General features: G+C 53.8%; 2 protein-coding genes across 2 annotated transcripts in view; one reads left to right on the top strand and one right to left on the bottom strand.

The window, feature by feature from the left end:
- LOC140680256 (uncharacterized) overlaps positions 1–24,414 on the top strand; it is a 1,118,524-nt gene that overhangs the window by 204,281 nt on the left and 889,829 nt on the right. The gene's annotated exons all lie outside the window — the stretch shown is intronic.
- Positions 1–24,414, bottom strand: part of LOC140680875 (uncharacterized) — a 490,116-nt gene that overhangs the window by 152,339 nt on the left and 313,363 nt on the right. The window contains exon 8 of the mRNA XM_072919759.1: positions 7,579–8,061. Coding sequence (XP_072775860.1) covers positions 7,579–8,061 — 483 coding nt within the window. The remainder of the gene's footprint in view (positions 1–7,578; positions 8,062–24,414) is intronic.

The following is a 24,414-nucleotide window of genomic DNA, read 5'->3' as shown; positions in this document are numbered from 1 at the left end:
ATGCTAATGTGTTGTCCCTCCTGCCCCCTGATGTTATGTTTCCCACCAAATTTGTGTCCTCACGCAGGTAGGGACTGCGCTGGGAAATTAGTTTTTTGATTGTCCCCCTGGGTTGAAGGCACCTTGCCCTTGCTGTTGGTTTTCAAAACGTAAGAAGTCCTCTTTGAGGGGGCAATGGGATGCCCAGTGTCCTTTCTTGTTGCAGAGGTTGCAGGGCTTTCCTGGGTGGTAACCTTTGGGTGGTGGCCCAGTGAAGCGGCGTGCAGGAGCTGGGGCCGCGGATGGCGTGTGGGCTTCGGCGAAGGAGACTCTCCGTGATGGCGTTTGGGGTGTCCCCGGAGGGTCTTTTGAAGGCAGGGTGACCCTTTGAGCGCACACGTCCAGCATGTCTTGGAGTGTTGGCTCTGGGTCGAGGGGCAGGCTCAGCATTGCCTGTCTGCAGGCCTCATTGGTGTTCTGCAGGGCGATTTGCTTCACCATGCCTTGCCTCAATCCCTCCTCTGAACCTGTGCTTCAGCTGCCCTGTACAACCTGTCTATGAAACTAACGAAAGAGTCCTGTGTCTCCTGCTTGAGAGAAAAACAGTTAACAACAGGACCACTGGGTCTTAACTTAAAAAATGCTTTTTCTGCCGCCTTGGCAGTTGCTGACAGTGCCCCTCTTGGAATCTTTTCCGCCTGTGTTGTTGCCACGTCCCACTCCCCCATCCCGCACAGGTGGTCAATGGTTAACATGCCTCCATCGGTGTTGGAGGAGGTCTCGGCTTTTGCCCAAAGCTGGGGTAATGTATCCCGTACCTCCCGCCTCCATGCGGACTCCCATACCAAAAACTCAGCTTGAGTAAGCAAGCACAAAAACAGAGCACGCATGTCAGTAGGGACGTACTCGTTGGAGGAAAGTGTGACTTTTAACAGCCCCCTAAAGTATTCACTTTCCCGGCCAAACTCCTTTTGGGCTTTGCAAACATCCCTAATCACAGCCTGTGGGATAGGGGTCCACTGTGCCAGGGGTCTGCCCCTCTGACGCGGCGTGTAGGTGACCGGTGCAGCAGAAAAGGCAAGCGGGGGTTGCGGCAGGTTGCGGCTTCCCCCCTCCCCCCCCTCCTCCCCCTCCCCTCCCCTCGGGAATCGAGGCGTGGGAACCAGAGGGCGGGTCGTGGGAACGGAGGGCGGAGGCAGGACCAGGGCTAGGGGGTGTGGCTGGTGTAACATCACCCCTAGGGGCGGGGTCGGAGGGAGGACTGCTGAATGATTCATTAGGGGAGGTGCCAGAAGGGGGTGGAGGGGAGGGGTAGGTGGAGAAATCTCGGGAGTGGGAGGGGTTGGCTGTAGGGCGAAGGGGGTCATTAGGAGACAAAGCACGGAGGGAGGGGGATGGGCATGCCATGCAGTCCCCTCCATCTTGTGCCCTGGGGCAGGGAAGGGGATTATTTTGGGAAAGGTCAGGGAAAGGTTGTGGAGAGGGTTCTGGGGTTTTAAAACTCACAACTTTACTACTATGGGGCAGGACTGTACAAAGAGAGCAACTTTGGGGAGGGGAAGGGTGCAGGGCGATGCCAGCATTGTCCTGTGATGGAACCTGGGGGTTGACAGAGAGGCCAGAATCTGCCTGCGGCTGATTTTGCCAGGATCCCTGTCTGAGAATCCCCGGGCTAGAGAGAGAGGGATAGGAGAGGGGGTTTGGGGGGCTTGGGGGGCTTGGGGGGCAGCATTCGCCCTGGGGTGGCTCTGGCTTCCCTTCGCAGTTATTTTTGACAATATTTCTCAATTGGATTGCCAGATGGATGAAAATTGAGAGGGACTGGTCGTCCTTTTGAGCAATTTCTTTTTCAACTCGGTCCCAGAATTGAACTTGGTACAAATTTGCCTGCGAGTTGTCCTGGAAGGACTGCAGAAGCCACTGGGCAAAACGCTTCACGTCTGACTTTTTACATTTCTTTCCTCCCCCAACTAGAATTCCTAGGATTTGAACGTAAATTCTCTCGTGCGACACAGACATTTTTGCACCCATTATGTCAATGTTAAAGTGTGTGGCGAACCCCGCGGCTGGTAAAATAACAAAAGAAAAAAAAATACCTCTATCGGAAAGCTAGGTAGCCTGCCCTTACACACTCCCTGCAGTGGGAGACAAAAAGTGGGATCTTATCGCCCCCTTGTGGGAGAAAGAGAAACCCACCTCAAAAGGAGAAGGGCGTACCCAGCCCAGGGGACCCCGGTAACTCACCACGGGTCCAGCGACGTCCAAAGGCGAAACGAAAAGTCCAGCTGCGAAGTTTTCACCGTGGGGGGACCGAACTTCAGCGGTGCAAGCCAAAGCTGCCGGTCCAAGCCCTCTGAAAGCCCTGGCTCCTTAAAACGGAACCGCAGCTTGTGAGGGTGTTGTAACGTCCACGAGGTAAATCCACCAGCCTCTTGGGGCTCGGCGGTCCCCAGTGCGTGGCCTGAAGCTCCCAAGCCCCACATTGGGCGCCACAACTGCCGTAGTGCTCTCTTTTCCCCCCCTTTGTCCCAGCTAGCTCTGTGGCGGAAGGGGAGCATGGGCAGTCTCCGTCTTTTCTGGTGAGCCCTCGCGGGCGTCGGCCGGGGCTACGTGGGTCTGAGAGCAGAGGTGTGTCCCGCGGCGAATAAAAGGAGAGAGACTTTTCTCTCACAGGCAGAATCCCGGTTTATTGCTGTTTGGCTGGGAAAGCAAAAACTGAAAAGATTGCGGCGTGCTGCGCTGGAGTTTGTTTGTGCCGCCTTGCCGGTCAGGGGCGGGGCGGCGTGCTCCGGAGCTGGCCACGAGCCAGGGGAGGCGGCGCGCGGGGCTGCGGCGCTGTGGCAGACACACGCGGGTGCCGTGGCGGGAGCGGCAGCAGCGGTCGCGGAGCGGAGCAGCCGCAGCAGGGTCGTCCGGAGTGGCGGCGGCGGCAGCAGCAGCACGCGGGGGCCGGCAGAGAGAAAAGCCGCGGCGGGGGAGCGGGGCGGCAGCAGCACGCAGGGGCCGGCAGAGAGAAAAGCCCGGGGCGTCCCCAGCCCGCAGGTTAAGTACCGAACAGGGGAAACCCGGGGCAGCCAATGGGGTAACGCCATGGGGGGTCTGAGGGCAGTGGGGTGCAGGGGTACATCCAATGGGGGATGGACAGGTGGAGGGTCCCAGGGCGTCTGCCGACCCCGCCGCGTGACTGACAGATGGCCTGAGATGTAAACACAATGACTCTGCACTTTGCCGGGAAGGCAAACCGCGGGGACAGATGGGAAAACCCGGGGGGTCGCTACAGAGCGCAGGGGGGGTACATGGAACGAAATTATACATAATAAAACATATAATAACACAATTCCACACCTGAGGGACACCTGAGGGACACCTGAGTGACACCTGGCACACCTGAGTGACACCTGGCACACCTGAGTGACACCTGGCACACCTGGCACACCTGGGCACAGGTACATCACACCTGAGTAACACCTGAGTGACACCTGAGTGACCCCTGGACACAGGTGATGTCACACCTGGGTGGGTGCAGGGACACAGAGCCACCTGTGCAAGGACACGGTGATGTCACGTGTATGACATCATAGCACCTGGGGGATGAGACAGCTGGGGAGGGGGGGAACATCACAACATCACAGCTGCTGAGGTGAGACACACAGCAGGAGCCCCCAGGAACACCTGGATCTCCCCAAATTACACCTGGGACACCCCCAAAACCACCTGGAAATGCCTCAGGGACACCTGGATCAACCCTGGGACATCTGAACTTCCCTCAAGGACACCTGGATCCCCCCAAAAACCACCTGGGCCTACCCAAAAACCACCTGGACCCACCCAGGATCTCCTGGACCCACCCAGGGACAGCTGGACCCACCCCCCAAACTCACTGGGACCCCACTGAAACTCACCTGGATCCCCCTCTAAATCCACCTGGGACCCCCAAAACGCACCAGGACTCCCCCAAAACCCACTTGCAGCCACCCAGGAACACCTGGGATCCCCCAAACTCATTCAGACCACCCCAAAGCCCACCTGGAGCCCCCCAAAATCACAGGTGTGGTCCTGATCCCCCACTCCCCTGGGTTTGAATTTTTGGGTTGATTTGAGGCGATTTTTGGTTTCCAGTGATAAAAATCTATCTGGGGGCGAGGCCAAGGGTCATTTGGGGTGGGGCTTCAGGAGGGGGCAGGGCCAGAACCGGGAGCTGGGAGCTGGGAGGGGCGGGGCCTGAGGGCCCGGGGTGCTCGGTGGGCGTGTCCAGCAGCAAGGGGCGGGGCCAAAACACAGGGCGGGGTCTAAAGAGGGCGTGGTCAGTGTCTGGGGGTTTGTCCTGCCGCTCCCACCCCCCCAAATTCCCCCGGACCCTCCCTCACTGCCCCTCCCCCACCCATGGGACACACCCCAAAACCTCCCCAGCCCCTCCCCCCTCGGCCCCCCCGAGCTGTTTTCACCTGGCAACCCCCAAATCTTTGGGAATTCTCACCTGGGACCCCCTAAAGCTCACCTGCACCCCTCCAAAATCTCCTCAGGACCCCGCAAACCTCACCTGGAAACCCCCAATCCTCACCTGAGATCTCCAAACCTTTCCTGGGATCCCTAGACCTCATCTGGGCAGCTAGGAAACACCAAATCCTTGGGAATTCTCATCTGGGACCCCCAAAACCTCACCTGGGACCCCCCCCAAAGCCTCACCTGGGACCCCCCAAACCTCACATGGGACTCCCCAAGCCACACCTGGGACCCCCTCAAAGCTCACCTAGGACCCCCCCAAAATCTCCTCAAGACCCCCCCAAAAGTGGCCAAAGGTGGGGCAGGGCCGGGGCGATGACGTCACCTCTTCCTGTTTCCCCTCTCCGGCTGCGCCGCGTTCACGCGTGTCCCCAACTGTCCCCGGCCGTGTCCCCTCCCCGGAGTGTCCCCAGTGGCCATGGAGCCCCGCGAGGTGCGACAATCCCGGCGGGGGGCCGGAGGGGACAGGGGGGACACAAGGGAGGGGGGGCGCAGAGGGGACCGAGGGGTGGCAGGACGGGACGGGGGGGAATGTGGGGGATAGGGGGTGACAAAAGGGATAGAGGGGACAGCAGAGCCCCCCAGGGAGGGGATAAACGGGACCCCAGGAGGGCACAGGGACCACCGTAGGAGGCCACAACTGCCACCAGGCCCCTGACACCTCTCCTGTCCCCTCCCCAGCTGTCCCCCCACCAGCTGCTGGAGGCGATGGTGGCCGTGGTGGCCACACTGGGCGAGCTGGTGGCCACCCTGAGAGAACTGATGGCCACCGTGGCCAGGCCGCACAGGGACGTTCTGCTGGCCATGTCCCCAGAGTTCCTGCGGGTGGCTGTGGGGACCTTGATCTTTCACCTCCAGGACGCCCTGCGCCAATACCGTGTCCCCTCCCTGGGCCACCGGCCTGTCCCCTCCCTGGGCTGGACCCTGGCCAACCTCGAGGACACCCCAGGGGCCACCTGGGCCTGTGTGAGAGCCCTGGCCAGCGCCAGGCGTGTGCTGGACAGGCTCATGGACAGCTGGGCCCGGCTGGCCAAGGCAGCCACCGAGCTCCGCGACGCCTGCAGGGATGCGGCCACCGGGAGGGGACAGCGGCTGGAGCTGTACCTGGGGCTGCTGGGGGACTTGGTGGCCGCGTGTGACGAAGCCACTGCCTTCCCCCGGGAGCTGCAGCACCGGCTCAGGGACATCGAGGCTGCCCTGGAGGGGACAATGGAGGTGTCCCGATTTCCGTGCGGCCTTGGTGGCCACAGCAGCCGAGGCTGAGCAGCTGTGGGAGGCCAGTGCCTGCCTGGCCACGTGTCACCTGCTGGGGACACTTGGGGACATCAACACTCTCTTCTTCTGTCCCTCTCCTGGCCACGGTGGCTGTGCAGTGGCCGAGTGGTGCCAAAGAGCCATGGAGGACATCCCGAGGCTGCTGTGCACAGAGCAACATCACCACTGGGCCGTCATCAGGCTGGTGTCACCTCGGCAGAGACTCGGGGACATTCTGAGGGCACTTTGGGAGCACTTAGGGACACTTTAGGAAGGCGTGCTGAGCACTGACCCTGCCCCGGGGGGCACCGGGACCCCCCAAAAACCGCACCCGCACCCCCTTCAGTGCCCCCGAACCCCCCTCGAGCACTGACCCCCCTCACCGGGCACTGGGACGAGTGGAGACCCCCTCTCGGTTTTCTGGTGGTCGAGATGACCCCGAGATTGTGAAAAGTCCTTTTCTCCCAGCCCGCGCGGGCAGAGAAGGAGTCGAGATGCGGAGCTTTGCTTCTCAGGGCCGTTTATTTTCCCTTTTCTCTAACAGCTTTGTCCGCTCTGCTGAGCTCTGTCTAGCAGGTCGGTCTGTGGCAGTCTCCCTGCCCTCAGGGCGCTGTTTGCCTTCTACACTAAAAACTACCTGTACTGTGTTTACAATAACGTGCCAATATCTATCATTTATGTTGGACAGTGTGTCTCTACCTTCAACCAACAGAAAAGTGTCACCATCACAGCAAGACACGGAGGAAAAAAAGAAGGAGAAGAAGGTCAGGACACACCCAGATCCCTCCACCTTGTCCCATTGAACCCCGTATTTTAAAGTGTTAAAATTCTACTTTTCCACCCTGTGTTAATTCACCTACCACGCTACTTAAACCCCTGTGCCTTGTAATTCCTCATACAAAGTTTGCAATTTTCTCCAGGGGCTAAAACCACAGCAACCGGTGTTCTTGACACCATGCCAAGGTCTCCGAGACCCTGCCAGGGTCTCGAGCCATCCAGGGCAGCCAGAGGGATGTCCTGGATTCTGACACCCCCCAATTACGGAGCAGTGGGAGCCCTCCGGGCACTGCCCCCCCCCCCAAGCCCCGGGATAGGGACCACAACCCCCTCGTGCACCGAACCCCCCGAGCACTGGGCCTGGACCCCCTTTGTGCCCCCATCCATGACGGAGGTTCCATCCCCTCCGCTTTGACCCCCCCAGAGCCGCGGGACCCCCAGGAACAGTGCAGGGACTGTGGGGGACCCCAAGGGCTGGGGGGGCACGGGGGGTTCACCTGCACTAGGGGAGTCCCTTAGGGTTTGGTCCTTTCCCCCCCGTTGTCTCCCAGGACCCCCTGTTATCATCAGCACCCCCCCCCAATTTACTGGGACCCCCCCCATTCACTGCTTCCCCCCTTCCCTGACTCCCCCAAAGCGCTGGGACCCCCCGAGCCATGAGCCCCCCGCAGTGCACCAGGACCCCCACTCACCTCCCATCCCCCATCCATGGGAACCCACCCAAATCACAGCAGCACAAGGAGAAGAAGCCAACACCTTCCCCACACCGAAAATGGATCACCAGGACCACGGATCAGCAGGGCTCTGCCCAACGGGGGTCACTGGGGATCATCCAGCCCGGATCCTCCCATGGGGGATGGAGCTGGAGCAGCGCACCAAGCTCTTCCCTCACTCTCTTCCCTCACTCCAAGCTCTTCCCTCACTCCAAGCTCTTCCCTCACTCTCTTCCCTCACTCCAAGCTCTTCCCTCACTCGGGGCACGCACAGGGCTTCCCTTAGTGGTGCCTCCGTTGGTGCTGAGTCAAGTGAGAGCTCTGTGAGAAGCTCTTCCCACACTCCCCACACTCGTAGGTCCTCTCCCCAGTGTGGATGCGCCGGTGCACGGTGAGGTTGGAGTTTTGGTTGAAGCCCTTCCCGCAGTCGGGGCAGCGGAAGGGCCTCTCCTCTGTGTGAATCCGCTCATGCAGGAGGACACTGGAGCTGGTCCGAAACCTCTTCCCACACTGGGGACACTCGTAGGGCCTCTCTCCTGTGTGGATGCGCTGGTGTGTTCTCAGGTCTGAGCTCCACCCAAAGCTCTTCCCACATTCCAAGCACTCATAGGGCCGTTCCCCAGTGTGGATCACCTGGTGCTCGATCAGGCCAGACTTGTCTCTGAAACCCTTCCCACACTTCCCACACTCGTAGGGCCTCTCCCCAGTGTGGATGCGCCGGTGCACGGTGAGGCTGGATTTTCGCTTGAAGCCCTTCCCGCAGTCGGGGCAGCGGAAGGGCCTCTCCTCTGTGTGACTCTGCTCATGTCTGAGGAGATGGGAGCTGCTCTGAAACCTCTTCCCACACTCCCCACACTCGTAGGGCCTCTCCCCGGTGTGGATCCTCTGGTGCCGGATCAGTTTGGAGCTGCAGCTGAAACCCTTCCCACATTCCAAGCACTTGTGGGGTTTCTCCCTGCCATGAGACTTCTCCACCAGCTCCGAGCTCCAGCTGGATCTCCGCCTGCCTTCCTGGCTCAGGGGGGCTCTTTCCTCCCTGCAGCTCCCTGGGCTGGGTTTGCAGCTCCTCCTCCTGCAGCATCTCTGGGGCTTTTCCTCCTCCTCCATCCAGACACGCCCAGGCAATGAAAAATCCTGGTTTGGGGAAAAAAACAAGAGGAGAGCACCTTGGACTGGAGATTCCTCCTTGCTCCAGTTTATCTCAGGAAGTCATTGGGAATCTTGTGTCTGTAAGAACCTCCAAAACACCAAGATTTAGCCCAAAATCCCACAAAGTTCAAGATACATATCAAAAAGTCCCCAAACATCACAAGTCAGCAAAAACCTCCTCCAAAACATAAAGATTCAGCTGCCACATAAAACCAAAGCACCAACATTTAGCCCAAGAAAGCTCAGAAACACCAAGATTCATCCTGGGAAAATCCTGGATCCCCCTCCACAGTCACCTGCTGCATGTGGGGGGAGAAACGCTCCTGGGGCTGGGGGGAGGCTGCAGATACAGGGAGGGGTGGAACCTTCTGCTGCTTCCTCTTTCTGCTCCTCCTCCTCCTCCTCCTGTGTCCCTACCCTTCCTCACACTCCTCTTCCTCCTGCTATTCCTTCTTCTCCTGTACAATCCCACCCTCTCCTGCCACCTGCATCGTTTGACCATTTTGTTCCTCAAGCCTGCTTCTCCTTCCCTTCTCCTCCTGCTCCCAGGCCCAGCACCCACTGCCGGCTCCCTCTTCCCCCCAGACCCACAGCATCCCAGCCGAGGGGCAGGGATGGAGCTGGGGCAGGTCGGGCTGGGGCAGCGCTGGGCTCTCGGCCGCTCCCGCCCGCACTCGGTCCCCACTGCAGCCGCTCCCGCCAGGACAGCGCGGGGGGGCCCGGCCTTGGCACTGCCCCACTCCCACCTCCCCAAATTCCCCTCGCGGGGGCGATGGGGCCGAGGCGGGGGCGCAGGTGGGGTCCAGGTGGGGAACGCGGGGAGCTGCGAGTCTGCCTGGCAACTGGTGAGTCATCAGCGCCGCGGGCTCTGATTGGCTGAGCTCTGCCTGAGGGCTGCGGCTGCAGCAAAGAGGGGACACCCTGCTCCAGGGGGGATGTCCCACAAACGGGGGACCCCCATGAAAGGAACAAGAGAAAAGTGTCTTTACAAACAGATGCTCTGAATCTGCTCGGAGATAGGGCCGGGAACCTGTACATAAGGAAGTGACAGGAGACATCATCGGTTTCATAAAATGTCCCATGGCCTCTCCCATTTTTAGAAAGGAAATTAGTTTCACAGGACTCCTCTGTCTGCTTTGTGGACAGAATCCTCTGGTGATGTCAATTTTCCCGCACACCCTGGGGCAGGGAGTGCAGCTGAAGGTGCCTCACCCACTTTGGGTGATCGGCTCCCTTGGCTGGCGGCGGCACCGGGGATTGATTGGGGACCCGGGAGTGACCAGGAGACAGACGAGTGACACATCAGGGGGGTCTGTGAAGAGTCAGCAGGGAGAGAGCACTGAAAATCTCATCAGTGAGTGCCCTGGGATCTTCGGGGAGTGAACATGGCAGGGCACCCATGGAGGGGAGAAAAGGGAAAGCCAGGGAGGGCTCCTGGCCAAAGTGATGATGACCCCAAAATGTCTCTGAAGGGTCCCTTGGGAGAATGCTGAGGTAGTTTGCACATTCCCCCAGAGGTAATTAAGGACATGGAACCCAGGGGGGGCAATAAGGGAAGGGGAGAAGGGATTTGGACAACAGCGGATGGATGGTGTTGGTGTGCTGGGAAGGGATCAGGTGAAGGGGAGTGTGCAGCAATATGGTTCAGGCAAGAAGCAGCAGGAGGAATCTATGTGGTAAGAAAAAGGATGATGGAAAAGAGGAGGAACAGAAAAATACTCAGGATGGGGATGTTTTTCAGCAGGGTCTTATCCTGACAATTTGCCAGCTGATACTTTGAATTCCCAGTTTCCAGGAGAGGAAAAGCAGGAGGTCAGGATGTCAGGGGTTTCTCTGTGGTGGGCAGCGGCAGCAGCGGGCGCAGAGGTGCGGGACCGGGAGCAGGGCTGGGGGCCTGTGGGGAGCTGCGGGGCCGGGCCGGGGCTGTGGGGCAGCCGGGGCTCAGCGCCGGGCGCTGCCTGACCCCACCAGCCCCGGGCAGGGCCGGCAGTGGCCCCCGGCCCCCAGGAGGCTGCGGGACGCCCCGGCCGCTGCCCGGCCCCGGGGAGCTGCCGGCCCTGCCCGCCGGGGGGGCCGCCTTTGGACACTGCGGCAGGACAGGCACCGGCGCCACACGGGCTGTGCAGGGGACCCTGAGCACAAGGAGCAAAACCAAGGAACCTCTGGGAAACGCAGATTTTCATGGTTGGACATAGAAGTGAATTTTCTCAGGCAGCCAGTCTCAAAGAAATCAGTGGTCAGGTTTGGATATTGGCACCGGGAGTGGCCACTGAAGGCACGGGCACGCCTCTGAGAACACAGGGTTCAAAGCAAGAACTCCCAGCAGAACTGTCTCTTTGCAGAGTGCAGACTCTCCCCCGTCCACCACGGGCTGGGTGGGGGAATGGAAGCCCTGCGGCCTGGGAGGGATAGGCCAGGGGGAGGAAACCTGAGATGTCTTTGTTCCCCACGCCCCCACACCACCGGAGGGAAACAGACAGAGAGCCTGAAGGCACCTGGAAATTCACTGGCAGAGGAGAAGGAGAAGCGGGGGGAAGGTGAGATTTCAGCAGTCAGGGCAGTCCAAGACTTTTAACCCTTTCCTGGGAAATGAAAGCTTTGTGAAATATTACTCCTCCTCCACTTGAAAGAGAAAAGAGACAGTCTGGGACCTGAGATGTTAGGGAAAGCAGGTTGGGGGGGGAGATGATGGAGTGGCTTTTGGCTGGACTTTTCTTGTAAGCCATTGACTGAGCCAATTTCTCCTGTAACAGAGACTGCATCTTTAGGGGGATGCAATGGTGAGCCAAGAGACCTGCTTCAGCAAATTCCAGCACAGGAATGGAGTGAACAGAGGAAAGCTGAGGAGGGTGTGGTGATGCCCTCTGTCTTCAGGAAGAAGATCTCCGTTTGCACCCTCAGCCCCAGGGGAGGAGGAAAATGGGGGGGGACTGTGGTCCCAAAATGAAAACTGAACTGTTGTTTCTTTTGTTCCTTGGCAAAGCATCCTTAAAGGAGCCCTATGAGCAGTCTGTCCATGCACGGCAGTGAGGGCACTGTGACATGGCAAGGAGAGTGTCACACTGGCACATTTTCTCTGGGCAGTGCCATGTGTGACATGGAAACACGAGAGGTGGCAATTGTGTTTCCTGGGGGTCTGTGGCACAAGAGAGACTCCTCTCTCCCCTGATAGACTGAGTATTGATTATCTGAAAGGTGATGACCTGAATGCGGGTCCAAGTTGTGTCCCACTGTGATTTGCTGGAGTTTGGGTGCAGGGAGGAGGAATGTTTTGGAAGGTTTTAATTCTGGATGTAGTGTGTATCTTTTATTATAGTAGTAGCTTAATAAAGATCTTTCTCCTTTATTTCTAAGCTTAGGCCTGCTCTGCTCTGTTCCTTATTGCATCTCACAGCACTTATTTGGGAAGCTGGATTTCCATGGGGACACAGGCATTGTGCCAGCATCAAAACATGACATGATGGTACATGAAGGATCAGGATTTTCTGAGAAGGATTTGGTTTGGGTCCCTGCAGAAAGGAAAGATTTTGCAGAAAGCTCAGCAGCTCTCAGAGGATGAGCATCCACAGGCAGTGACCGGGGCTGCAGGAGTGGCACAAGAAGGCCCTGCAGCACTTGGGCACAAAGGCACAGCAGCTGAAGGCAAGGAGGGATGAGCAAAAGGCCAAGCTGAAGGCAAAGGCCATGGCAGAGTTCCACAGCCCCTGAGGGACCAAACCAAGGGGGTCCCAGCACCCAGGGGACCGCGTCGGCCACAAGCACCTGGCAGAGGCATTGCCCTCCTGGCCAGGGCAGAGCCCACCCAAACAGCCCCTGGGAAGGAGTCAGGGCTCCAGCTGCAGCCCACAGGGACACTGCAAGCACAGACAGCAGCACCCTCAGGAGGAGCGAGTCCACCCCTGCATGGACATGGATTGTCAGGGCTCTCTGAGCTCCCATCCCACCGGGGACTCACCACACTGCAGCCCTGGAGAACATCCAGGCTGGGTCTGCATCCAGAAGAGGCCTCTCCTGATGGACACAGAGGCCTCTCCATCCACTCTGAATCTTACACCTAAGGGGGGAACATTGTAAAGGAGTGTTTTCCTTATTAAGGGAATAACTGGGAAAGCTGAGCTGGTGTCATTTGTTCAATTAGGAGCTGTGGGAGGTTAATTTGAACTAAACTAATTTTTTTCTCTTCCTACTGTGATTGTAATTATCTAGGAAGGAATTTGATGATGGCATTGTAATATTGTAAAAGGTGATACAGAGGCTATTGCTGCTGTACCTTTGTGTAAAATGTCTGGGCTTTTTAACCCCAGACAGCCTCCATGCTGTGGTATGGACAGGCGAAAGAGAGCAAAACCTGAGAAAATGAACAACCAAAAATATTGATGCCTCAGCTGTGGCTTTTCCAGACAGAGAAAAGAAATTGGAATTGTAGGGGAATGTTCAACAGGGCCATGCCAAAGGAATTCCTGGGCCAAAATGTTTCACCCTGCGGCCACAGTGGCCTCATTGCCTGCAGAATTGTGCAGCCACAGCTTCAATGGGAACCGAGGCCCAAAACCTGATGACAACAGGATCTCCAACTGTTCCAGTCTGCCATCAAGTTCAAGCTTTGATAACCAAAAGAGCCTCGCAATGGATGAGCAGTGCTCGGTTATTACAGTGTGAAACTTGTTCAGTGGCACAGGAGGATTCAGAACTGAGGACAGGGGAAGGGTTTAACCCAGCCTCCTGTTTGAACAGCCCCCAGAGGGGCTGGGAAGAAACCCAGCACTGCATTCAAGTGACAGAGCTCCAGACCCAGCCTGGGGGAGATTCAGGAGACATTGCCTGGCCTGAGGCAGAAAATGTCTTTGGGGATGGCTCTTCAAGGGCAACAGAAGGGAAAAGAGTTCCAAGACACGCTGTTATTGAGGAAAGGGAATCAGACAAAGCCCAGGTTACCCCCCATGGTCAGCTCAACCGGCACAGCTGTGTGTGCTTGTAAGAGCCTGGCACTGAATGCCCTGAGCAGGAAGGCTTCAATATCTTCTGGTGACACCATCTCACCTAACAGGGGGGCAAAAGCAATTCTGATTGCTCAGCAGCCACTGGATCACTTCTTAAGGTATCTTTAAAAGAAGTAATTCATAGAAAAGGGATTGTGGAAGCAACAGACTCAGACAGCAGAATTCATTTTACAGGAAAGATCCTCCAGGGGGTTATGGCAGCTTTAGGAATACAATGGGACCTCCAGAACCCCTGGAACCCCCAGAGCTCAGGCTGCGTACAAAGAATGAAAGGGGATGGAAAGAAACACCTTTGGAAGCTGGGGAAAGAAACCAAGATGCCATGGGTATGGCTTTTGCCATTGGCTTGGGCAAGAAGAAGAGCCAGACCCAGGGCAGATATTCAATTATTTCCCCTTGGAATTGATCTCAGGAATTCCTTACCCTGGGAATTCTCCACCTAGTGCAGGGTGGAGATAAGGGATGCACATTTGAAGCAGTCTGTGGCCAGAATCCTGTCTCTGGTGCAATCTCTCCCCCAGGAAGCTGGGCTGGCACAGAGCCTGCCTTGGCACTTTGCTGTTGCCAACATCCCAGCAGGACATCGGCTCCTGCCTAAGGAGTGCAGAGCAGCACCACTGGTGGCCAAGTGGCGTGGCCCGTGCCAAGTGGCCCCGAGGCCAGAAACAGCCGCCAGCACAGCTGAGCACGGGGGGACCCCTCAGCCTCGGCTCCAGGTCTCTGCAGCCCCGGAGATTTGCACTTCCCGCCTGCAGCAGGAGGATGGGAGGCCCCCACTGAGCTGCACTGAAGGCAGCGCAGCAGCAGCCAGGGCTCCACAGCGGGGCAAGGCCCTGGGGCTGCCCACACATCCTCTGCTGAAATCCTCGGCCTGGCCACCCTCCTTTGGCAGCTCCAGCACCGGGGACAGCCCTTGCTGCCACTGCTGCAGCTTCAGCGCTCTCTGGGCCTGCCCTGCCACAGCTGCTGGGCAAGAGCACGGGACAATTCCACTCTGGCTCTCACTTACACTCACACACTGCCCTGCCTGCCATGGCATTGATGGAAAATACACCAGCTCATAGACTTTAACATTGTTAACCTTTGATTTCTCTACTCTGGCTTGCTTTGCCTTGGCCCTGGGGAAAGAAATGTTAAAGGTTTTGTTAAGGGATGTTACACCACTCAATGGAGATGAGTTTAACACCTCAACACACTGGGAATGGCCCAAAAGATACCCACAAAGATAACACCCAGCAGCAAAACATCAACCCCAGCAGCAAACAGCAACCAACACCTACCCCAGACACTGCCAGGGCTGCAGACACCTGGTCTGCAAAAGGCTGAGAAGGAAATCAGCACTTCCCACCTCCTTAACAGCAGAAGCAAAGAAATCTGCACAACTTGAAACTACAGAACATTAAACCAGTGGATTTAGATTGCTTTAGACTGTATTAAGTTAGGGAAAAATCGAGTAAAACCCACGTGTCATGGAACGATTTTCTCTGCACACGCGGGCCATGTGGGGATGGAATGATTTCTGTTGCACATCCTGGCCAGAATCAAGAAATGCCTTTACTCTAACACTAAACATATTGGTGGAGTTTTTCGTTTTCCTGTAGCTTCAGTGCAAAGTATATAGCATGAGAATATTTTTTAAAATAATCCTACCTCTATATCGCTGGTTAGGTTTGGTCAGGGATGTGAGAATGGGTTTTTACTCTGAGAAGAACGAGAAAAAAATTAATGGCCTTGGAACATTTTTGTGTGTTCTTGTTTCACTTTTAGTGATGCCAAAATTTTGTTAAGGGTTTTTTGACATTCACCTTTAGGTTGCATTTTGCAAAACTAGAAGAGATTTAAACGTGCCCTTTTAACTCATAAACATTAAACAGAGGATTTGAAGGGAAAAAAATAAGCAGCAGGTTGTAGGGGGGCACATGTGAGGCTGCTGAAGGCTGCTCTGGAAGAGAAGCTGCATTCCAGGCACCCGGGAGAGGAGCTTTAGAAATGCAAATTAACACTACTGGGGCAGAGCAGGGACAATGTACCTGGCTCTTCTGGCCTGGGGCAGGAATTGGCTGATTCCCTCTGCCCCTCACCCCAAGCTCTGCCTGCTTGCACAGATGGAATCTGCACGGCTGAAGGCAGAGCCCATGGTGAGGATCTGACTCTAAAACAGAAATGGCTGAGGCTGCAAAGGGAAACAGCAAATGGAGAATGTTGTGAAAACTTCACTAAAATAAGGGGGGGGGGGGTAATCCCTCTGCCCACTCCAACATCTGCTGCCACTGTCTGTGCTGTACAGGGTGTATCAGAGCACTGGGGCTTTTGCTAGAACAAGTTCAGGGAAATTAGTTGGAATTCAAGTATTTGATGATGTATTTAGAAAAATGCAGTCATTGATGCAGCCCCAGCTTGAGGGAGCACCCAAAAATGGGGAAAAGATAAAGAGCCACCAGAACAAATCCTAAAACACCATGGACCAGCCCCTGGGAACCCAAACCAATTCATATCAGGAAGCAGAGAACCCATTTATCATTTCAATGGCATCATTAGATTACAAACTGTCCTCGAAAAAAAAAGCACCAGACAGCTCCAGCTCCTGACCTTCCTGCCGACCAATCCACTGAAAGAGGAACACAACATTTCACCAGGGGATGAGATCAGATTATCTATGAGCAGAAAAAAAGGGAGTTTGTGAAAACCAAATGGCTCAAACTGCTGTTGGCAAAGAGATGACAAAGGAAAAGTGCTGAGAAAGACAACAAAGGAAAAAGGAGAGCAGTTTATGTATTGGTCCAAACATGGAAAGGATGGGAATGGGACACGCTTTCGTGGCTCCCCGGCACACCAGGGGTTAAACAAATGCTGCTTCTCCTCTTCTGTGCTGCAGCAGCTCTCATCTTTTTACCATGCTCCACAACCTGGCAGTGCAGCTCATCCAGCAGCTGAGCCAGGGGATGCAGGTGGCAGCCAGGCCTCCTGATCCACAAACGGCTACAAAAGGACAGGGAATGAGGGCACCGAGAATAATCCTAAAACCAAAAAGGACCCGGGAAGAACAAAACAGAGTTGAGGAGTGAATCTGCCTGGAGAGAGAGCCAGGCACTTGTAGATAAGGAAGCTAGGGAAGAAACCCTCAGTTCCAATAAATGTCACAAATTGACCCACACAGCTACTTAAAGTCCCGCTACATTCCCAAACTTCGAGGAGAAGAACAAAGACTTAACAGAGCCATGAATATCGGCTGGTATACAAAAGGAGGGTGCATATTAACGAGGACAGGCAGCAGGCGCATCGGGAAGTCTGAACCTTCCAAGGACCTCAGCCCGTGGGCAAAGGCAGAGGGAGATGCGGCCGGGAAAATGAGGATAAAAAGGAGGCTGCGGACGACAACCATGGCAGAGAGCGCACGGCAAATGCCCCACGGCCTCTCCCCCTGCTCGGCAATAAAGTCACTTTTACAGGACTCCTCGCTCTCCTCCGGCCACAGAAACCTCCGGCGACGGGAATTTCCCCGCACGCTCCCGCCCGCGGGGCAGCCCCCTCGGTCCTACCCACAGCAGCCGGGCCGAGCCAGCGCTGCTCCGGCAGCGGCTCCTGCCCAGGCCCCGGCGGGAAGGAGACCGCGGGCAGCCGCTCCCGCCGCGCCCTCAGCCCGGGGCCAGCACGGGCCGGACACGGCACCACCGACCCGCCGCAGCCCCCTGCCGCCCCCTCCGCCCGCAGCCAGCCCCGAGCCCCCGCAGAACCCAGCGCGGCTCCCACCTGCGCCGGGGCCGCCTCCGAGCTCCGCCGACGCCGCCTCACCGCGCTCCGGCCGCTGCCGCCGCTCCCGGGCCCGCACAGACGCTCCCGGCGCCAATAGCGCCGCTGCCCGCCCGCCCACGGCCGCCCTCAGCCCGCCGCCGGGGCCGTGCTGTGCCCCGCTCCCACCAATCAGCGCGCCGCAACCGCGACTGACGGCACCAGCGGCCAATGGCAGCGAGCTGGGGGCGGGCTCTGCGCACGGCCCAGACTCGCCCCGCGCTCTCAGGGCTCTCCGCGCTGCGTGAGGGCAAAGCCGGAGATGAGGAACAGCCCCGGGACGGGCCCGGGCCCGAGGCGGGATTGAGCTGCCCACACAAACAAACTTCTCCGCACCTCCCGCCACGGCTTTCCCGGCCCTGCGCCTTCCGTGCCTCCGGCTCTGCGGGAAGCCCGGGAGCCTCCCTTCTCCTGCCCCTCATTAGTGCATCGGTGCTTCGCTTTGATTTCCCCCAAAAAGGGAAACCTGCCCAAAGCCCTGTGGGTGAGCGGGGGAGGGGAGAGATTTCTGGCAGAAAACTCCAAAGACTCAGAGCAGGATGAGGAGAAGTCAGTGCAGAGCCTTAAATGCAGCTTTCCCCACGGCTCCCTGCTCCCAGCTGCACCTCCTCCCCCGGCAGGGCAGGAGACAGGGAATGGGGCCGTGCTCAGCTCATCCCCCGCGGCTTCTCCCTCTGCTCAGGGACAGGAGTCGTTCCCTGCTGCACCCTGCGCTCTCTCCCAGCCGAGACTTCTCCAGGAACTTCTCCGAGCCGAGTCCATCCCCTGGGGCACAGCCCCCTCCAAGTGCTGCAGCGTGGGTCACTGTGCCACGGGCTCGGTCCTGCCAGGCCAGGCTGCTCCAGCGGGGCCCCTCTGCCCACGGGGTCACAGCCTCCTCTCAGGCATCCCCGAGCTCCAGCCTGGCTCCTGCAGGGGCTGCAGGGGGATCTCTGCATCCCCACGGACCTGCAGGGGGATCTCTGCATCCCCACGGAGCTGCAGGGGGATCTGTGCAGCCCCATTGTAATATAAATTATGGAATAATTCGTGATTATGTAAAATATACATCAAGTCAGTTGTGCTAGTAGAAAAAGATTCTTAACGTTTTAAAAGACCTGAAGACCCAGCCGGGAAAGACTGGAAACCACAGATGACAGAGAAAGAAAGACCTAATTTACAATTGAAAACACGTGGCTCCCTGCAGAGATGGGCACTTTCCGGGGATACTCCACCAGACGCCCAAGGTGAAAAATGCACATATGTTAGTTTGAATAGTAGTGCTGTATTAACATTTTAATAGTACTGTAAATGTAGTTGTGTAGTTAAATTGAAGCTTTAGTAGTTAAAATAGAAACGATGTATCTGGGTTTTCTTTTAAGGAATGACATACTCGCTTTGACATAACCATCACAGAACACCTAAATCTTCCAAAGAAGAGGAATTTATGGTTTTCTTGTCAGAAGAATCTAATTTCTTCAGGCCTTGCTCAGACTCGAAGACGCCATGGGGATTAAAGGAAACAGTTGGCATATAACAGACAGAGTTTCTTGTTTTAAATAGAATGTATGCATAACCATGAAGGATATATGAATATGCAATAGTGTAGTTTTAGGGGTGATTCCTTTGTTCACAAGGTATGCTTGTTGTGGCTTAAGTGCCCCAGAGCATCTGGACATCCTTAATTCTTTGCTTGTTATTGTCTTGTAATTGTCCTAACTCTAAATTGTTATTATTCTAATTGTATTACTATTTTAATAACCATGTTCTTATTATTAAAAATTTAACAGCCAAGTGATTGGCGTTTTTCACAATTATGGTAGCAAAGGATGGTTTTTAACACCTCTCTGCCGGGGCCTTGGAGAGTAAGGGTGAGGAAGAGGGTCCTGCCCTATTTAGGCAGCCTCGCTCTGTTCCCCTGGTGTGTGACCAGACACAGGTTATGATCTATGGGCAAAAGGAGACAATAAAACAAAGAAAAGGGAAAGCATTCCCTAAAACCGCGGTAATTAGCCCCAAGACTAAAGTGTACATGAAGAACCAAGACCCAAGGACAAAGGATAGGTGAGTATTTGTTGGGATGGGGCGGATAAGGGGGGAATGAATGTGTGTGACAGAAGCTGCTGGGTATCCCAGACTTGCCAAGTGATTGCTGTAGTCTCTCATGCTGCTTTTCGTCTTCTTCATGTGAAAAACGGCCAGTAAAGAGACCAAGGGAGTGATAAAAAAGAGAGAATCCCTCCCAGAGAAACTGGGACTGGATCTTAGGAAGAAGAGGAACCCCGTGGAGTGCCGGATTGAGGGATAAGAGTGCCCAAGAGCATCCAGGATTCAAACCTGCTGGGTTGAGGGATTAACATTCCAACAGCACTCAGGGTGTAGATATGTAATGTAGACTGTTTGAAAGTAAAAAGTATCTTCTTGTTGTATGTGAGAGTTAGTGAAAAATAAAAGTGAGTAAATGTAGATGAATGGTAGTATATGTAATGTAGATTGTTTTTTATGAGCTTTTCTTTATCTCCTTGGAGAGAGTGTTAGAGTGTTTCCTGGCAGTCGAAAAGAGAGTATTGCAGAGAAAAATTCCTCACTTCCTGTCCTCCCCCTGCCCTCAACTCTATTCATATTTTGTCCATTCCCTCTTCAAAATACAGATTTGTAAAACTCATGCTCTGTGTCCTCAGATGCCCTTCCCAAATCAAACCTTGGCTTCGTTGCAAATTGCATTGCTCTAACTAGCATTGCCTTAAATTTGTTTTGGTGCAGGCAGGGTCACTTTGGAAGTAAGTTGTTGTTTACTTTGTTCCTGCAACCTTTTCAAGCTTGTGAATGGAAAAATTGTGATAGCAAAATAAGTCTTTATTTTTGCACTGTCAGCTGTGAGTGGCTGGTAGCCTTGGTGGAGGGTGCCGAGAATTACAAGCCTGCAGAACACGCATAACAAAAGTAATTTACTTTGTAAGGAAGCTGAAAAAGGGGGCAGAGGTGATTGGCAGACTCACCTCTCCAGGATGTAGGATTAATGTTAGAAAGTGGACTGATATTGGAATGTGGCTGCTGAAATGTGAAGAGAGAAAAAGAAAGAGAAAGAGAGAGAAAGGGAGAGAGAGAAAGAAAGAGAGCGAAGGGGAGAGCGAAATACACCCCCAAGGTCCCCTCAGCCACAGCTATCTGTAAGTTCTCCCCCATTCCTGCTAGGCAGAGTGACAACAAGAAGGGGGGGAAGTGGGGAAGGACAGAGTTAAACCCAAGGCTGTGAACAGGACCACTAGTAGAGATAAGATCAAGGCAGAGATTGTGACTCTCACAAAGTGGTTTATTGTCTTAAGCAAGATTTCTTTTTTCTTTCTGATTGCTGTTGTTAAGAAGAGAAGGCTTTTGTTCTGAAGACTTAAAGTCTGTAAGACTAAAACAGTTAAATGTTACCCAAAAAGTAAAAGGCAAGAGATGTGATACATCTCATGTTAAAATTGGCCTGGTCTTTTTTATTTAACTAATTATAGCTCACAGGAAGAAGAATTGGTCTCTGCAGATATTAACACAGCTGGATACAAGAAGAAGAAGTGGCTGTAGAAAAAGAGTTTAGTTAAACTCAGAAAGTTTTAAAAAAAACGAATGGTAAAAGTTCATGCAGTATTGTTTTTCTTTTAACACTGTGCTATTAAGAAATCCTTTCCAGGTACCACTGAAGCAGCAATCTAAACCACGGAAAGAGGGTGAATTCATGCCAGCAAAACCAAAGGACTTGTGAAGAAACTTGAGGAATGGACTATCACATCTAAACCGGGTGATACCAAATTGACTTCCAACCAGGACTGGGTGGTAATGGTTTGGGAAGACCCAAATGATCCAAGGCAGGTACAAAGAATAACACCTCACTGAGAAATAAGGCAAAGCTTGCATCACTGGTTCTAAGCCCTGCCTGAATAAACCCTAAGACGCCTCCGACACCTCCTTGGCAGAGGAACACTGCCACTTCAAACAGGAGGATTGGGAGTGTTTCAGTCAAAGAGTTCTTATAGCCTGGCCTCAGCCTGTGGCTTGTACAGGGAAGAAGGGAAATTGCCATCAGTACTATACTGTATATTTTATGTGATTCATCCCAAGACTGGACACGCTAGCTGGGTTACAAGTGAATGTTCAAATTGTGGGAATAATTGGCGTTGTAGCTCACAAAATCTTTGTTCTTGTTGCAAGAGGTATCGAGTACTGAATCAATTCCCTATACAGATAGAACCCAAAACAACTGAAGTAATAACTTTGTTTGTGGATGGATTATTAGTGCCTGTTGAGTGAGAGATACCTGAGGAACGGTGGGAAGCCACAGTTAAGGAGTGTCGAAAAGGACTTGCCTTAAAAATGAGTAAAAAGGAGTGACAAGGGAAGCAGAGGGCAAGCCTGGACTGAGCACTGTACTCACCACCGAGAAGATCACACGTACCTGCTGTGGGAAGCAACCCCACAGGCAGGGGAGGTGGGGGTATGAGCCATGCCAGACCTCTGTCATTCCTGTTTCTGTCTCTCATTTGTTGTCTTTTCCCTTCTGAGATACCAGCAAGATTGTGTCCCAAATGCTACAGAAAGTATTACATGGAAAGGAACCAAAGTTCCTTTTTGTTACACACACCCATGTCAACAGCCACAGATGCACCCAAACTGAGTACCTGCAGGCAAAATGGGGAAAAATATTGAATTACAAGAAACTTAGGAAAAAGTAGTAATACTTGGGGCATGGAATGTCCAAAAGGAGAGAGATGGATTTGTTTTACATTTGATCTTAGACATATAGTCCAAGATTCGGTAAAAAGGCAATTAGTAAACAAAAAGGTGAAACCAGCACAGCAATCTAGCTCTGTATTAACCCCAAATTATATACTGCATCGCATTATAGGACTCCAAGCAGTTATAGAGGAGATAACAAACAAAGCTGCTCAGGCACTGGAATTAATACTGAGTCAGCAAAGCCAAACTATAACTGTAGTGTATTAAAATAGGTTGGCTTTACGCTATTTATTGGCTAAAGAATGGGGTGTACAGATTGTTGAAAATAGATGGCAATGAGGGCGTCATCCTGGAAAAAACAAAGGATATCAGAAAAAAATTATGACCCTGGTATCAGTCCAAAAACAACCAAAGGGAAAATAATGTTAAAAACTAACAGGTGGGGTAATGTATTGAGAATGGGATGGTGGAAGAAATTAGGATTCTTCCTTTTATGTGTTACAAGTGTTTTGATATTTCTTCTTTGTTTAATCCCATGTTTTATTTGATTACCAACAGAGTCCAAAGAATGCAAGAGGATAAGAAATATTGCTCAAGCCAAATGATTTATAAAGAATAAGAGGAGAGATTGTGACAAATGCATATTTATAATTGGCTTTTCGCAAGTGTTACAATGAATATTATATGTGTCATGTTAGAAAGTTTATGCTGTTCCATAGGATCTCAATTCCATATAATCCCAGTCCAGTTTGCCCCAGTCCATAGGATCCCAGTTCCATATTTGATCCCAATCTCTAGTTGTTCCCTGTCCCTATTTGATCCCAGTCCATATTTGATCCCAGTCCCTATTTTATCCCAGACTATATTTGATCCCAGTCCATATGATCCCAGTCCATATCTGACCCCAGTCCCAATTTTATCCCAGTCTATATTTGATCGCAGTCCATAGGATCCCAATCCACATCTGACCCCAGTCTCTATTTGAACACAGTCCGTAGTTGATCCAAGTCTCCAGCTGATCCAAGTCCATATGATCTCAGTCCCAACTTGATCCCAGTCTGTAGGATCCCAATCCCTATTTTATCCGAGTCCCTTGTTGATACCAGTCCATAGGATCCCAGTCCATGTTTGATCCTTGTCCGTATTTGATCCCAGTTCAGTTCATTCCAGTCTGTAGGGCCCCAGTCCCTAATTTATCCCAGTCCCTAGTTGATCCTAGACCACAGGACCTCAGTGCATATTTGATCCCAATCTCTGGTTGATCCCAGTCTATATGGCCCTGCACACATTCCAGAGGTCTGGAATTTCAGCTCCCAGCCAGGAAAAGACATTCCCTTTGCCCTCGAAGGCAAAGCTCTTGAGAAGGGGCTGAAAGCCAAGTGGAGCAAAATCCTACAGAGACATTTCCCTGCTGGCCTCCATAACTTCAGCTCCTGAACTAAGAAATAAAATAATAATTGGGAAATAAAATAATTAAAAAATCAGGGGTGGGTGATTGGGGGCAGAGGGGGCAATTAAATTAGAGGAGGATTCAATTAAATCAGGGAAGGATCTTTGGTGGTCCCTGAGGAAATTAAGTTGGGGGAGGGTCTTTGGAGGTCCCTGGGTCAAGGGAGACATGGAGAGAGAAACAGAGCAGGCAAAGAGAGGTGGGAGGGAAAGGAGGACACAAACACAATCAGCTGAGAAGGTGGTGCCCTGAAAAACAGAACTGCCACGGACTGGAGATGAACGGCAAAGAAATCACTAAGTCTGAAAGTTTTATTTGCTATCAAATACATCCCAGCCACCCAGCCCCACACAATCCCGTCCCACCTCTCCAAATCGGAATCCCGCTTCTCCCAATCTCTTCCCAAACCCATCTCACCCTGGCAGCTGTGAAATCGAGTGAGTTTGGTATGGGATTGGTTTTTTTTGAGGTGGGAACAAACAATTTGAAGAGGGATTGAGCCTTTATGGGTTAAAATTCAGTTGTTTTCAGTGGGATGTGAGTGGTTTTGAGGTGAAAGATTGATCCCTCTTGGCTTTTGGAGCGCAGAGTGATTGAGAAGAGAAAAAAATGAAGGTCAACACAAAAGGAGAAGCAGCCAGGTGTGTTCCCAACTAGGATCACAGGGAATGTGGGTCACCAGGGCTGTGCCCAATGTGGGTCCTTCAGTGGGGGATGGAGTTTAGCTCTTCTCGCACTCGGGGCACTCGCAGGGCTTCCCTTACCGGTGCCTCCGTTGGTGCTGGGTCAAGTGAGAGTTCCTTGAGAATCTCTTCCCACACCGGGGACACTCGTAGGGCCTCTCCCCAGTGTGGATGCGCCGGTGCACGGTGAGGTTGGAGTTCTGCCTGAATCCCTTCCCGCAGTCGGGGCAGCAGAAGGGCCTCTCCTCCATGTGAACCCGATAGTGCTGGAGGAGACAGGCGCTGGTCTGAAACCTCTTCCCACACTTGGAACACTCGTAGGGCCTCTCCCCAGTGTGGGTCCTCTGGTGCTTGATCAGGTTGGACCTCCACCTGAAGCTTTTCCCACACTCCCCACACTCGTAGGGCCTCTCCCCAGT

The sequence above is a fragment of the Taeniopygia guttata genome, chromosome 30, assembly GCF_048771995.1.
Source record: "Taeniopygia guttata chromosome 30, bTaeGut7.mat, whole genome shotgun sequence".
Classification (NCBI taxonomy): Eukaryota; Metazoa; Chordata; class Aves; order Passeriformes; family Estrildidae; genus Taeniopygia; species Taeniopygia guttata.
The sequence above is the reverse complement of the archived record's forward strand: the minus strand, read 5'-3'. Positions and strand labels throughout refer to the sequence as shown.